General features: G+C 52.3%; 1 protein-coding gene across 1 annotated transcript in view; it reads right to left on the reverse strand.

Annotated features, from left to right (window-relative positions):
• Positions 1-16,519, reverse strand: part of LOC129538948 (maestro heat-like repeat family member 5) — a 60,367-nt gene that overhangs the window by 6,102 nt on the left and 37,746 nt on the right. Inside the window, exons 20-22 of the mRNA XM_088844481.1 lie at positions 6,120-6,279; positions 4,720-4,901; positions 2,708-2,710 (exon numbers count right to left, since the gene is read on the reverse strand). Of these exons, the coding sequence (XP_088700607.1) occupies positions 2,708-2,710; positions 4,720-4,901; positions 6,120-6,279 (345 nt within the window). The remainder of the gene's footprint in view (positions 1-2,707; positions 2,711-4,719; positions 4,902-6,119; positions 6,280-16,519) is intronic.

Raw genomic sequence — 16,519 nt, forward strand, 5'->3', positions numbered from 1 at the left:
GGTCACTGTGTCCCCACAGCTGTACCAGGGCATCCGGCTGGTGGGGCGTCCTTGGGGCTCCCTTGCTGATTCTTGGGGTGAATGTCCTCCCTCGTGGGGCCCTAAAGACCATGACCCCCAGCCCAGGACCCCTGGCCTTGCACCAGGAGCTGTGTCACCTGAAACCCACGCAGCCCCATGACCGACAGAGAGCAGAGCCCCTGGGGTCCAAGGCCAGCCGTGCAGGACTCCCCTCTGTTCCTCCTTCAGCCCCAGGGGGGCCGGGGGCAGAGGGCCCTGAAGATGAGGTGGGGCTGGAGGGCAGGGTGCGGAGGTGGGGAGCCCGCGGGGTCCGCCTGGAGCTGGGGCTTCCTTGCGTCAGCGCCCCGGGACGCATCCCCAGGCCGGTGAGGGACTGGGGCGGGACCTTTCTTCTCCACCTGGAGCCCCCCAGCCGGACGCGAGCCTCCGGAGGCAGTGTGGGTCTCCTCATGCTTCTACGTCTCTCCAGTGCCGACCAGGTCCTGTCACTCCCTCGATGTGGAGCCCCCGTGGCTCCCCCCGCTTCAGGGTCCCCTCCTTCCTGTCCCTTCTGCTTTGGGGTCCCCCTGCCTGGAAGGCTGTGTGCTCTTCCTTCCCCACACGGTGACCTCTAACCGTCTTTCAGGTCTGTGCTCAGAGTCGGTCCTCAGGGACCCACATGCAGGGGCACCCCTGTGTCTTCCCCGCGAGGCTCTGCCTCTCCTCAGGGCCCTCTCCAGGCAAGGTCACCGGGCCGTCCCCGGACCCTGTCTGCATTTCCACGGGGTTGAGCTCCCGAGCGCATGGGTGCCTGTCCGCTGACAGCACGGTCAGGGGCAGGGCACGCACCGTCTGTATCCATTAGTACGAGTGGGGCCCCCACTACACTTAGCAAGTATCGACCGAATGATCCACGGTCTGTTAATCCTTTCCTCTTTTCGACCTCAGAGCGGGAGGGCAGCCAAGGCTGAGGGCAGGGAAGGAGGCCGGTCCGAGCAGGACTGTGGGGACTCCAGGCTGGGGCACAGCACCTCCCCATCCATCCCTCCCTGCTCAGGGATCCCGGCTCACTCCCTGTGACGTCACAACTCACCGTGAGTCTGAGGAATCAGGGGGCCCCCGGGGCCCGAGACCACGGCACCCCAACTGGACAAATCCAGGAGAAGATGCGTGGGCTGGGGTCCTGACTTCCAACCCTCAACTGATGCCCAGAGTGTCGGCTGCTCGCCCAGGGTCGCCCTAGCATAGAGGCTGCCCAGTCCTCTGCTGCTCCTGACCCTCCCAACACCTAGGGAGGGCCCAGCCCCTCCCACAGAAGAAGAAACCAAGGCCGTGAGACGGAGCAACCAGCTCGGAGCGCTCACAGCAGGGTTAGGAGGCGATCTTAGATCTCAGATCCAGGTGGCACACAGCATGTCATTATTCATTGCTGATTTTTACTTGTCAACTGCCAAAACCTAGGATCGCGAATACAGTTTAAATAAAAGAGCTTTAAATTAAAGCTTTAAGTTGAAAAGAAGACTAATCAGGAAGTAAGACAGAGAAGGAAGCACCCTGTGCCACAGTGAGAGATTGCTCAACAATAACTTTACAGACTCTCAGCAGGGCCCCAGCCAGTCAGTCCTAAAGACATTCAGTCCTGAATATTCACTGGAAGGCCTGATGCTGAAGCTGAAGCTCCAGTACTTTGGCCCCCTGATGTGAAGAACCAACTCATTGGAAAAGACCCTGATGCTGGGAAAGATTGAGGGCAGGAGGAGAAGGGGACGACAGAGGATGAGATGGTTGGATGGCATCACCGACTTGATGGATGTGAGTTTGAGCAAGCTCTGGGAGTTGGTGATGGACGGGGAAGCCTGGCCTGCAGCAGTCCATGGGGTTGCAAAGGGTCAGACACATCTGAGCAACTGAACTGAACTTCATTTACGAGCTTCCTGGCAGCCAGGGCAAAAAGGGAAATGTGTTGGCTTATGCCTCTAAGTGGTCGATGGGCACGTCTTTGGAATGAGGAGAAATGAGATGCTCCATTAGAGTTAAAGAGACTCAGCCCATAATGGATGAAACAAGAGGAATGAGAAGTCCTTCGTAGGGCAGGATGGACATCAACTTGAGAAGGAGCTGGCTGAGAACTGACCAAAGCAGGAAACGTCTCTACAAGAAAGGGGTTCTGTTCATCAGAGTTGCACAGGAAGGGGAGGGCCCCACAGTCAGAGCTGGAATGGGTGCTTGTGCCCTGGCAGGAAGTGGAACCAAACCCTCACTTGTTGGTCCCAGGGGCCAGCCCAGCTCAGCAGGATGCCAGGAACCTCAGAGGCCCAGGACTAGCCTGACTCTGCCTTGAGTCTTGCATGGCTGTCACAGGTATGGCTGCAACCTCTCCCCCCGACACTCTTGGGGGCAACCACAGGACAGTGGGTCTCTCAACAGCTGCACCCAGATTCTTCCTCGGCACCCGGCTCCCTCAACGGTACCATTGCCTCCTCCAGGCATCGGACTTGGGACTGCAGTGCTCCGCCTGGGCAGGGCTGCCCTCTGAGACCTGGGAGTGGCTGCAGACCTCCTCACCGTCCTTGACGGCTGGCCAGCATCACTGCTGATTGGCCTGCCCCACTCTCGGGTCCCTGGGGATGGTACCAGTATTGCAGCTGTCCTCTGGGGAAGGGAGCCCAGGTCCCCTCCTAGCTCCAGGGAGGGTGTGACCCCAGACCTGCTTAGTAGGAGTCCCACCTGCCCCCGTGGCCAAGGCGATTGGTTCAGGGGTGAGTGTGTGAACTAAACTGGGCCCATCAAAGCCGAGGGAATGAGCCCAGGGTGCCAGTCTGTTCTGTGGTTGCTGGGCCCCCACCCTTCTCTTTGGGAGAATCTGCCCAGAGAGAAGCCAAGACTCGAGAGGTGGAGGGGGAGGGCTGACGCTGCTGGAGCATCTTGGTACAGCTGGGTCTGAGCAGGAGGCCCCCGGCCCCCCAGTGAGATGACAGACACCCTTGCTGTCTGGGGGAGAGCCCTGCATGAGACAGACGTCCCTGCTCCCCAGAGCCTCCATCGTACGGGGCACGGGTGACAGCTGTAGATGGGAGAACGTAACAGTGTGAAAGCAGGACTGCTCGTGCACAGAAGGCGGCTGGGAGCCATGGAGGTGAGGCTGTCGGGAAGAACGTCCCAGGAAGAGGGTGCAGCAAGTGCAAAGGCCCTGAGGCAGGAGCGTGGGGTCCGAGGAATGGCAGGAAGACACTGAGGCTGGAGCAGAGGGTGCATGTGGAGGGTGAGGGTGTGTGGCAGAAAGGAGGCTCTGGAGGTGATGGGGAGCTAGATGCAGGGCCACTGGACCGCTGGAAGGATTCGGCCCTTCTCGGAGTTGAAAGAAGGGGAAGAGGAAGGGAGGATCCTAAGCACAGGTGAGGCCTGGTCTGACTTGGGGTGGTGGGCAGCAAGGGGGTCAGGGGAGGAACAGGTGGAGGCTGGCCCCATGGGGGCAGGGGAGGGAAGCTGATGGATGGAGGCGGTTCATCAGAGCTTTCTCCTAACCCTCCTATTTTGGGGAGGAGAATGTTTTATTAGCTTATTAGGGAAGATTCATGCATTTTGCATGGTTGATTTGCATAAAAAAGAACTTTATGCACATTCGAATTCAGAAGCAATATGAGAGAAGTGACTTTTTTTTCAGTGATATGCCTTGGGGAAAGCTGTTCAAACTGTCAAATTGTGTGAAGCACATCGTAATACAAACAAATGAATAGAGTCGGCCCCAGCGGCTTTTAAAGACTCGCTTAATGGATTTCTCAAGATGCGCCCTAGTGCAGGGGAAGGCCAGGCGGCCAGCCAGTGCCACCACCCGAGTGAGGGGTGGGGCGCGGACCCTCCCACACGAGTCCTGTCCACGCCGGCCAAGGGTGCGCACTTGGGGGAGGCCGATGACTGTCCATGACATCAGAGGCATAAGGCGTCGGGGTTGAGCACTCTGTGCAACAGGACCTTGTGGGCATCTGCCTGCAGGGCCAAGTGATCGCTGGGCAGACACCCCTGCCATTCTATGGGCTCTCGGTCAGCAGCGCACAGACACTGTGTGGCTCGGGGGAAGCCTCTGGCCCTCTCTGAGCCTCAGTTTCCTCATCCGTCAAAGGGGAAGGCAACACTCATCTCTCAGAATCCCCGCAGGGACCATATTTGGGTAAGATACGCTGTGCCATGTGGGCCCCTGGAGTCCCCATGGGTCAGCTGTACCCGGGCGTCTAGGCTGCCAGGCACCTGCAGTCCAAGGAAGCAGGATGCCCACCTGCCCTCCATGCTGACTGCTGGAGGCAGCTGTGTTTGGAATCATGTCTATTGGGGATCCAACTGTGTCCCCAGAAACCATCCAAGTCCTGACACTCATTTGGGTCTTTGCAGATGGAATCAAGTTACAATGAGGTCAGTAGGATGGCCTGAGTTCACCAGGACTGACGTCCTCATAAGAAGAGAGCAATAGACACAGAGACACATGGTGAAGCTGGAGGCTGAAACGGGAGGGGGACGTCTACAAGCCAGGAGCACCCAGGAGACGGGGAGGAGCCTCCCCTGCAGGTTTTGGAGGAGCGCGGCTCTGCCAGCCTTGGATCCGGAGTGCCAGCCTCTGGCACCGTGCGAGAATACCCGCCTGCAGCTCTAAGCTGCCCGGCTGTGGAGCTCTGTCCCTCAGCCCTGGGAAGCCCATGCACCGCCTCTCTGGGGCCCAGGCCTTACCTCTGGGGGTCGAACAGGGCTGTCTCGTGGGCCTCCTTGCCGGGTTGGGGCTCCTTGGACAGGTTCATCTCCAGGAGGTAGTGCGTCTGGGAGAGGAAGGCCAGGAGGAGCTCGGGAAAGGCCTCCCGCATGGCCTGCTTGAACTCATGGGCGAAGTGCAGCTCGCACAGCACGTTCATGGCCTGCGGGGGCGGCAGGGGCTGCTGAGGGGCCAGCTTCCCACAAAACCCACGCCGACCTTGCCTCCCTGTGTCTGCCCGCTGTCTCCGGGACCACAGCCAAGTCCCCGCGTGAGACGTACCTCCTGGGGGCGTGGCCCGCTCTCTGGACCCTGCATGCTTCCCGCCCGCCCCCTCCCATTGCCGACCCTGCAGGCGGGTCCTACAGCCCACCATCCCTGTCCACTCTGCCCTCCGCCCTCAGTCACTGCCTTGTGTCTGGCCCCTCAGTCCCCTGGGCTGTGCTCCCTGCAATGCCCCCAACACAGAGCCTGGCACATGGCAGGTGCCCGTGAATGAACGCTGGGTGGGGGACACACGGTCCTGGAAGGGGGAGCTACCAGACAGCAGCCCCAGGGCCTCCCACACCTGGAGAGGGGCCTTGGGCCCAGAACATTCTCAAGGTGGGGGGGAATGAGAATAGGAGGGCAGGACCCATGAAGGCAGCCCTGCTGACCCCATGCTGAGTCTGGTTTCCTACAGGGAGGGTCCGGGTCTGGGGGTGTCGAGGGGCCGGGCTGATGGAGGGCTGGCATGGAGACAGGGTGGGCTTCTCCAGGCACCAAGTGTGGCTGTCACACCCCTCGGCTGGGGGCAGCAGCTTGCCTAGGAGCTCTGCCCACTGCTCTGGGGGCTGGGGTTGCGAGTGGGTTCTCAGCCCTGGATCAAATGGTTGGAGCACAGCTGCGGCCCCGTCAGAGTCCAGCCCAGGTGAAGCGTGTTAGGAAACAAGCCTCCTGTTCCGGGGGCTGTGCAAGCAGAATCCAGGCTTGTGGGGCAAGCTGGGGGGAGTGGTGGGCAGTGGGTGTGGACTTCTACAGGAGGGTGGGAGCTGCTGGAGACAGTCTCTAAGATTCCTCCAGAACCCACGTATGGGGGCAGGGGTTCACTTGTCTCTCCATGCCCTTCCTCGCTGCCTGAACCTGGCTGGAGGGGTCCAGGGCCTTTGGTTGGGAAGTGGGGAGCTGGGCCTGGACCCAGGGTCAGCTCCCAGCTGGGGCCACCTTGGAGGCCCCCTCATCCAAGCCAGGCTGGGCAGGACAGGGCTTTCACAGCCTGAGTATGGGGCCCCCCCTCCCCGGGGCCTGGCACACACTATGGGTGCCTCACACCCATGTGTGACTGAACACACTCGAGAAGGCAGCTGGGACGGCATCTGGGGTGGTGGGGGCAGAGACTCACAGCCAGGGAGCGCAGGTAGGCCTTCTCCTTGGGCTGGCGGCTGCCGCCGCTGGTCCTAATAAGCAGGGACCGCTTCTGCAGCCAGCCCAGCAGCTTGGCCAGCACCAGGTGGCTCACGGGTTGCTCGGCACCCAGGGCCCTCCACAACCGGCAGACGTCACTGCAGGCAAAGGGTGGCTGTGAGGGTGGCACTGAGACTCCGGCCCGCCCAGCCTGGGTCACAGCAGCAGCCACCATGCCCAGGGCCTCAGGTGCCTGCAGTCGGGTGCCTGGGAGGAAGCCAGGCTGGTCCTGAACTGAACCCTGGCAGGATGGGTGGGTGAGATGGGGAAGGGGCACGCGGACTGGGGCCTGGACAACAGTGTGTGCAGCCCCGGCTACAGCAGAGGTGGGGCTGGCTGCCCTGGCCCATGGTCCCGGGTCTTTCCTCTTTGAGGCCCCTCTCATCCCAGTGGCAGACTCTGTCACCCTCCATGGCGCCTAAGTACAGTCAGGACAAGTCTAGCTGGTGCCCGAATCTATCAGCCTCTGACCCCTGCCCTCTGACCTCTAGCACCTGCCTGCCTTCCCTCCTCTCTTGCCTCTGGGCCTCCTCACAGGACCTGGTCCCGCTCAGCCTTTAGGGCTTGCCATACAGTGGCCATTTCCTTCTAGGCCTGGGTTTGCTGAGGACCACCAGCTCCCTCGGGCCTGACCTGGGCCAACTTAGGGGCCGTCACTGGTGTATGTAGGGCTTTGCAGAGTCCTTGTGCCCATTTTGCACGAGGGGAAACTGAGGACTAGAGACACGGTGTGCCCTGAGCAGGGCCCTGCCTCATAACGGGGAGCTGATATTGGAGGTCAGGCGTGTCTAGTCCCATGGCCTTTCCGCCTGGTCTGGGGATGTGGCCATCAGGGAAGGAGTGTAAGTGGAGATGAGGCCTGAAGTCAGCCCTGCAATCCCCGAGCTAAGAGGTCAGGGGACAGGAAGAAGCAGCCAGGAGGCTGAGCAGTAGCAGCTTGGGAGGTCAGGCAAGTGTGGGCCTTGAAGCCATGTTAAGGAAGCATTCCCAGCCCAGAAATAAGCCCACACAGACGTGCTCAACTAATTTAAGACAAAGGAGCCAAGAATATACAATGGGGAAAGACAGACTTTTCAACAAATGTTGGGAAAAACTGGTCAGCCTCATGCAAAATAATAAAACTGGACCTCTATCTTACCCCAAATACAAAAATTAACTCTAAATGATTAAAGACTTGAATGTAAGGCCTGAAACTGTATAACGCCTAGAAGAAAACACAGGCGGCAAGCTCCTTGTCAGTCTTGGCAATCAGTTTTTGGATCTGACACCGAAAGCAGAGAGAACAAAAGCAAGAATCAACAAACAAGACTGCGTCAGACTGAAACGCTTCTGCAAAACAGTGTGAGCCGTCGACAGGATGAAAGGTGGCGCAGCAAATGGGGGAGAGTATCTACAGACCACACTTACAAAAGCGGGTTTCAGTGTCCAAGACACATGAAACACACACACAACTCAACATCAAAAGTAAACAAAAGCTCCCCACACCGTCCAATTAAAAAACGGGCGGAGGATCTGAACAGACACTTTCCAAAGAAGGTATACAGACGGCCAGTAGGTCCATGAAAAGATGCTCTGCGTCTCTCGTCATCAGGGAGATGGGAATCAAAACCACAATAAGCTGTCAGCTCACACCTGTTATCAAAACGATGGGGAATAATGAGTGCTGGCCAGGATGTGGAGAAAATAGAACCCTCATGCTCTATTGGTGGAAATGTAAATTGGTTCAGCCATTAAGGAAAATAGTATGAAGATTCATCAAAACACTAAAAATCGGACCACCACATGGCCTCATTTATGGGAATTTATATGAAGAATATGAAAACACTAATTTGAAAAGATATGTGAGCCCCCATGTTCACAGCAGCATTATTTATAATTGCCAAGATAAGGAGAAGACATAATTGCCCGTCAACAGACACATACATGCTGTTGTTGTGTAGTTGCTAAGTCACGTCCAACTCTTTTGCAACCCCCTGGATTGTAGCCTGTCAAACTCTTCTTGCCATGGGATTTCCCAGGCAATAATACCGGAGAGGGTTGCTGTTTCCTTCTCCAGGGGATCTTCCCTGACCAGGAATTGAACCCACATCTCCTGCATTGACAGGCAGATTCTCTACCAATGAGCCACCTGGGAAGCCCTGTGCATGTGTGTGTGTGTATGTGTATAAAATGAAATATCATTCAGCCATGAGAAAGAAGGAAATCTTGCCATTTGAGATAACACATATCAGCCCTGAGGGTATTGCTGCTAAGTCACTTCAGTTGTGTCTGGCTCTGTGAGACCCCATAGACGGCAGCCCACCAGGCTTCCCCGTCCCTGGGATTCTCCAGGCAAGAACACTGGAGTGGGTTGCCATTTCCTTCTCCAAGGTATGAAAGTGAAAATTGAAAGTGAAGTCGCTCAGTCGTGTCCGACTCTTAGCGACCCCATGGACTGCAGCCTATCAGGCTCCTCCGTCCATGGGATTTTCTAGGCAAGAGTACTGGAGTGGGGTGCCATTTCCTTCTCCTGAGGGTATTATGTTCAGTGAAATAAATCAGAGAAAGAAAGACAAATACCACATGATCTCGCTTATACATGGAATCTAAATGAAACCAAAATCCAACCCAAGGAAACAAAACCCAGGCTCCTCTCTACAGAGAACAGGTTGGGGGTTGCTAGAGGTGAGGAGTTGGAGGTAGGCGAAACGGGGAAATAAGTCACAGGGACGTAACCCAGTGCGGGGCGACTGGGATTGCTAACAATGTACTGCACGTTTTCAGCTTTTGCCACTTTACAAGTTCTCGTCACAGGACAAAGATCTGTACCTAGGAATGATGATGACTGCTGACTAGACTTACTGTGGGGATCGTTTCACACTCCCGCCCCCAACAACAAAGAAATAAGAAAGAGAGAGTTCCTAGGGGGTGAGAGTGGTTGACATGAAGACATAGAAGAACCTGAAAGCTTATCAGAAAGTGACAGAAGCTAACCTACAAAGGCTACATGGGACGATTCCAGCTCTATGACGTCTGAAAAAGGCAAAGGTCAGTCTTCATTCCAATCCCAAAGAAAGGCAATGCCAAGGAATGCTCAAACTACTGCACAATTGCACTCATCTCACACGCTAGTAAAGTCATGCTCAAAATTCTCCAAGCCAGGCTTCAGCAGTATGTAAACCGTGAACTCCCAGATGTTCAAGCAGGTTTTAGAAAAGGCAGAGGCACCAGAGATCAAATTGCCAACATCCGCTGGATCATGGAGAAAGCAAGAGAGTTTCAGTAAAACATCTATTTCTGCTTCATTGACTATGCCAAAGCCTTTGACTGTGTCGATCACAATAAACTGTGGAACATTCTGAAAGAGATGGGAATCCCAGACCACCTGACCTGCCTCTTGAGAAACCTGTATGCAGGTCAGGAAGCAACAGTTAGAACTGGACATGGAACAACAGACTGGTTCCAAATAGGAAAAGGTGTACGTCAAGGTTGTATATTGTCACCTTGCTTATTTAACTTATATGCAGAGTACATCATGAGGAACGCTGGGCTGGAAGAAGCACAAGCTGGAATCAAGATTGCTGGGAGAAATATCAATAACCTCAGATATGCAGATGACACCACCCTTATGGCAGAAAGTGAAGAGGAACTCAAGAGCCTCTTGATGAAAGTGAAAGAGGAGAGTGAAAAGATTGGCTTGAAGCTCACCATTCAGAAAACAAAGATCATGGCATCTGGTCCCATCACTTCATGAGAAATACATGGAAAAACAGTGGAAATAGTGTCAGACTTTATTTTTTTGGGCTCCAAAATCACTGCAGATGCTGATTGCAGCCATGAAATTAAAAGACGCTTGCTCCTTGGAAGGAAAGTTATGACCAACCTTGATAGTATATTAAAAAGCAGAGACAGTACTTTGCCAACCAAGGTCCGTCTAGTCAAGGCAATGGTTTTTCCCGTGGTCATGTATGGATGTGAGAGTTGGACTGTGAAGAAAGCTGATCGCCGAAGAATCGATGCTTTTGAACTGTGGTGTTGGAGAAGACTCTTGAGAGTCCCTTATACTGCAAGGAGATCCAACCAGTCCATTCTAAAGGAGATCAATCCTGGGTGTTCATTGGAGGGACTGATGCTAAAACTGAAACTGCAATACTTTGGCCACCTCATGCGACGAGTTGACTCACTGGAAAAGACTCTGATGCTGGGAAATGTTGGGGGCGGGAGGAGAAGGGGACGACAGAGAATGAGATGGCTGGATGGCATCACCGACTCTGTGGACATGAGTTTGAGTGAACTCCGGGAGCTGGTGATGGACAGGGAGGCCTGGCATGCTGTGATTCACGGGGTCGCGGAGAGTCAGACACGACTGAGCAACTGAACTGAACTGATGGAGACAGTCAAAAGATCAGAGGTTGCCAGGGGTTTAGAGGGAGGGAGGGGTGAGCAGACAGCGCAGGGGGGTTGGGGCCACAAAGCTATTCCGTTTGATACTATAATAGTCAATACCTGTCATCGCACATTTGTCCCATAGAATGTACATCCCCAAGAGTGGGCTCTAATGCAAACTATAGACTTGTTAACAATAATATATCAATATTGGTTTATCAAGTGTAATAAGTCTACCACACTGAGGCAAGATGTTACCAAGAAAAGAGCCTGGCAGGAGAGGGAAGTAGATGGGAACCTTGCAACTTCTGCTTAATTTTTCTGCAAATCTAAAACAGCTCCAAAAGAAGTCTATGAAAAATAAAAGTGGAAAGGGGCATACAATATAATCCTAAAGAAAGAACTGATGTTACTAGATTTAGGTTAGATAGAGAATCTAGACCTAAAAATCTACATTAATATCAGGCCAGTGAAAAAACTCTTCAAAGACTATATGCATCATGATGCTCTTTATATAAATTATAGAAACTGCAAATAAAATGTTTTGGAGAAGGCAATGGCAAGCCACTCCAGTACTCTTGCCTAGAAAATCCCATGGAGGGAGGAGCCTGGTAGGCTGCAGTCCGTGGGGTCGCTAAGGGTCGGACACGACTGAGCGACTTCACTTTCACTTTTCACTTTCACACATTGGAGAAGGAAATGGCAACCCACTCCAGTGTTCTTGCCTGGAGAATCCCAGGGACGGGGGAGCCTGGTGGGCTTCCGTCTATGGGGTCACACTGAGTCGGACACGACTGAAGTGACTTAGCAGCAGCAGCAGGAATATATTTGGATGCAAACACACTATATAAAATGAAAGAAAAAGAATGGAGACCCTTGGGTGGGTGAGCAGGGGATGGAGCCAGTGAGGGTGGGCAGCCTGGTCCTTAGGTGCAGCTTATAACCAGGGCCCTGGCATTTGTCCAGACGAGGGCCTCCCAGGTGAGCATTTGATTACCGAGAAGAATCCCTGTTCTAAGTAAAGAACTAAATTAAAGAAAGCTGGCCATGCCTAGAGCCAGGGTGGGTGAGCGTGACAAAGCAAGGGTTACTCCCAGTCCAGCTCTGAGGGCCAATCCAATAAAACCAGTCGCCCACGGGTGAATGAGGAAAAAGAAAACAAGGGAGCTTGGTGATGATTCTAAAGTTTATGGAGAAAGGCAAAGGGCCGTGAGTGGCCAGGACAGCCTCGCAGGAGGAGGAGGAGGAGGCGGGGAGGCTTTCTGGATGAGGGGGCGTGAATCGTTCTAAAGCTGTAGGAATGGGAACCTTGGGTGCTGGCCTGGCACAGGCAGCAGTGCCGGGCAGAGAGCCTGAAGGCAGGGCCCTGCACACGGTCCTCAGCTGGGCAGTCGGAGGGCTGAATGAGAAAGGCAAAGTCTTGGGTTTTTTTTTTTTTTGCCTGTGCCATGTGACATGTGGGATGTTAGTTCCTCGAGGAGGGATTGAGGGCCCCCTGAATTGGGAGAGCAGTCTTAACCACTGGGCCACCAGGGAAGTTCCCACACTCTAGGACTTTTATAAGGTAACGTCTGAGAATAAATGATGGACCTGGGAACTCCTCTTCATGAAAGGACCTAGTGAGGGAGAGACAGGAAAGCTGCAAAGTGGAGAAGATATGTAATATAATAATCAGCAGAGACCGTGTATCCAGATTACATAAAGAATTCCTAGAAATTGATAAGAAAAAGAGGGATAACCCAACAGAAAAATCTGTAGGATACTTGAACAGGCATCCCGAAGAAGATGTCCCAATGGCCAAGAATTGCATGAAAAGATGTACAACCTCATTATTTAATCAGCAAAATGAAAATTAACATGGAAATATGATTAATACCACCCACCAGATTGACTAAAATTTTGATGGTTGGCTAAAAGGTTGATGTTCAGTGTCAGTGAAGACATGGAGTAACAGGAGCTACATATACACAAATACCGTGGGTGGGAGAGGTGGTTTAAGCATGTTGAGAGTATTTTGCATCATGTTAGGTGAGTGACATGTCTGCACAAGGAAACTGAGCTTGGGTGTGTCTCAGGACACACGTATGTGCAGCTTCACAGCAGTGTTAAGCACAGACCCAGGCTCAAACGTCCGTCCACACTAACAAGGGTAGCTGGCGTTTACCAAGATGGGACATGACACAGCAACTCAAAGTGAATGAACCCCAACTAGACGTAACCTAACGGGATGAATCTTAAACACAAAATGTTGAGGGGAAAAGAAAACAGACAACAAAAGCATCCTGGAAGGGTACGGGTCACACAATCCTGTTGATGCTTTCGGGACACACCGCCCTTATTCCATGTGTTCCCAAGAAAGGGAGGCATCCAACAGGGGAGTCTAATAGGGGCCCCATCATAAAGGCTGGGCCCCACGGGCTGTGTGTACAGGTGACCGGGATGAAGCCAGAGAAGATGAAGAGCCTGTCCGGCAGGAAGACACAGCGAGAAGACCCGGTGCTCACTCAGCCTGTGAAGGGAAGGAGGGTGTGCCTGAGAGTCTGGACCACAAAACCGGCCCGGGGCGCTGAATTCACACCACCCGTGCGGGCCCCCAAAAGCCCTCCTGCAGGGACTTTAAAATGTGCACTGGCCTCCGGCTGAGAGTGCCCCCAGGCGACTGAGACCCCCCACCCCGTCAGCCCGGGAGAAGGCGCCATCGGTGCAAACTGTGCTCCGCTGCATGGACGCTGACACTTGAGAAATGTGCTGCTTAGCACTGGGGAAACGAGACACAAACTCCGGGATGGGCAAAACTGACCTATGGGCCTGAGCAGCCGAGGACAACGGTGGCTGCCGGGGTCCCCGCACCTCTCCAAATGTCCTTGAGAAGCAATACAGCAAGAAGCAAAGGAAGGCCACACCACACCACAGTGCGCCCTGAGAGACGCTGCAAGCAGGGGAGAGCTACCCGCCCCGCCTGTAGCGCCTCGTTCTCTCGCCCAACCCTGCTCCTCCGCAAAGCCCTGCGGCAGATAAAGGCAGGCTGAGAGAAACCCTGGGGAGGAGAGGGTACGGGAGCTGCCAACAGGGCTCGGAGCCGATCTAAATTATCTTCAGGAAGACGAGGTCCATCTTAAGCCTGAGGCTATGAAACAACAAAAAGAAGGGGAGCAAGTAAACCAAAGCAGGGATCCCAGGAAAGGGACTGGAAAGGATGCTCGTCTGAAGGGCAGCCTTCAAGACACACAGCTTTGGGGAGGAAAGAAAGGGCAGACAAGAAAGACGTACCCTTTGAAATTGGTTAGTGAAAGGTAAAAGTGAGAAATAGGAAACATTCAAGGAGCTGCACGAGAAAAAAAGCACCCCCGAGAGTGGAGGATACACAGCCCTCTCACCTACCACCGAAACTAAAAATCTGCTAAGTTATCTGGTCTTTGTTACGCTGACAGAAGAGGGTGCCATTGAACTTGAAATCCTACAAAACACTCCAATAGTGTATATAAACAGGAGAAAAATTAACAGAGTCACAGAGTTATTGCAACCCTTCCTTGGAAAACAGAAAACACAGATCCAATAAGAAAATTCCTCCCCTAATAAACAATCATGATGCAGAAAAAAAGTGTAAGACAAAGGCTCTCCTGCAGGTCAATATACTCAAGCAAGCATTTAAAGACGGGAAAAACCACCCTGCCCTGAATTATAAATTCAAAAAGGACCAAGAAACACCCTCTAATAAGAAAGGATAAAGAGAGTTGACTGAACTCGGAAGTGGTGCTCAAGAGAGATACGACTCAAGTGAAAATTTAGAAAGGAACATTGAGGAAGAGCAGAGAGGCCAAGACAGTAAAGGTGAGTTTAAGAGAAGCACTAAGGGGCACAGAGAAAGACACGGGGACGGAAGACAGGCAAGGGAGGAGCAGCATTTGAATCTCTGGAGTCTGGGGAGAAGGAGACAAACAATGGGATGGAACCAATACTTGAAATTATAACCAAGAGAGAAGTGGGTGAGGGAGACTAAGAGGCACAAAGTCCCAGCTGCACAGCGGGGGAGGCTCGGGGGTGGCGCGGGCAGGGGGCGTGCAGTGGAGAGGCAGCGCCTCTGCGCGCGGACAGCACTGTGGAGCGCGTGGAAACGCAGAATCGCCACGTTGCTCACTAGGCCCTGCTCGGTGTCGCAGGTCAGCTGCACTTCAAGACAAGCGAGCGCACAGAGAGGCCAGATTTGTGGTTACCAGAGGCGAGGGGTGGGGTGGGGGAATTAGGTGGAGGTGGTCTAAAGGCCTTCCAGTTGTAAGATAAAGAAGACTAGGGGTGCAACACACAGCACGATTAATGAACACCGCTGCATACTTCCATGTGGAAGTTACTAAGAAAGGAAATCCTAAGAGTTCTCATCACAAGGAAAAACAATTTTTCTTTTATTTTGTGTCTATATGAGATGATGAACGTTCACTAAATTCTTGCGGTAATCATTTCATGATATATGTAAGTCAAATCATCATCCTGTACACCTTAAACTTATCCAGCGCTGTATGTCCAATTATGTCTCAATAAACTGGAAGAGAAAAATTACAACCTAGAGAACTTTCTAGAAACGTTAGAGACGTAAATCTACATATTCAAAAGACTTTTCAGGTACCCGGGAAAATGAACACAGAATGGTCCAATCTTGACATTTCTTAGTAAAACTGTTGAATTTCAAAGATAAAGAAAACAATTTCCAAAGTCTCCAGGCCAAAAGATAACTTACAAAGACAACAAAACCAAACCAAACAAAAGCACTGTCATGAGGCTTTTCAAAAACAAAGCAAGGCAACACCTGAGCAGCACTAAAAGTCACTTAGAGGCTTCCCGGGCAGGCCAGTGGCTAAGACTCCATGCTCCCAATGCAGGGGGCTTGGGTTCAATCCTTGGTTGGGAAACTAGGATCCCACATTCTGCATGGTGTGGCCAAAAAACAAAAAAACAAACACACACACCAAAAAAACAAGTTAATAAAAGAAAGTGTGAACCAAGGATTTTATATTCAGCCAAGCCACCTTTCAAGTAAACAACTTTCAATATAAAAGAAGCTAGGGCATTCTGAATCCATGAGCCTTCTTGAGGAAACTGTCAGAGCATTAACTTTGTCAAGCTAAGGGATGACCTAGAAATCTTTGGCAAAGGGACTTAGGGTGAATGTCTGCATGCACTAAAAACCAACGTGGGAGGAGGACAGTGCAAATCCTGACAAAGAACAGTGCAAATGGAAACACAGCTGGACAGGGATGAATAATCTCACTGGTTGTTACATGGGCGTGGGTGGGAGTTTAAGGATATCAGTAGAAATGGGTAAACCAGATGTTAAAGAGTTAAACAAGGAAAAAAGGGAGTAAGGACACTAAAATAGGCTAGGAGTACCAATTAGAACAAAAATACACCTCTTCCTAAACAAAAAGCAGCCAAAGATCAAAGAACACACATTGCACAGAAAAACACGTAGCAAACAAAACGCACGCAATGACAAAATATGATGACAGAACTGAGGTTGACACATCAGTCGCATCAATAAATGCAAATGGACTCAACCCATCTATTAACATAAAAGGATTTTCAACCTGATCATAGGTCAAGACCGAACTACGTGCTATAAATACGATGACACCTGAAACAAATGGATCCTGAAAGGTTAAATGAAAGCACAGACAAATGAATATGGGCAAATGTGGAAAAATGGGCAAGTGGGGGACGTGACTCTGATGAGAAAATGGAATTCAAGCCCTTCAAGCATTAACTGTGACAAGGCAGGGCACTTTTTAGTGCTGAAAGTCACGATCCATAAAGAAGATATAGCACTTATGAATATGTATACACCAAATAACATGACAACCTTATGAAGTACTAATAAAAACCACAGGAGATGGAAGGATACATAGATAGAATCATATTAATAATAGGAAACTTTAACACACCACTCTCAGTACAAGACAGATCAAATAGACACAAGTTAAG

The sequence above is a fragment of the Moschus berezovskii genome, chromosome 16, assembly GCF_049115385.1.
Source record: "Moschus berezovskii isolate FMDL1 chromosome 16, NW_MosBer_1.0, whole genome shotgun sequence".
NCBI lineage: Eukaryota > Metazoa > Chordata > Mammalia > Artiodactyla > Moschidae > Moschus > Moschus berezovskii.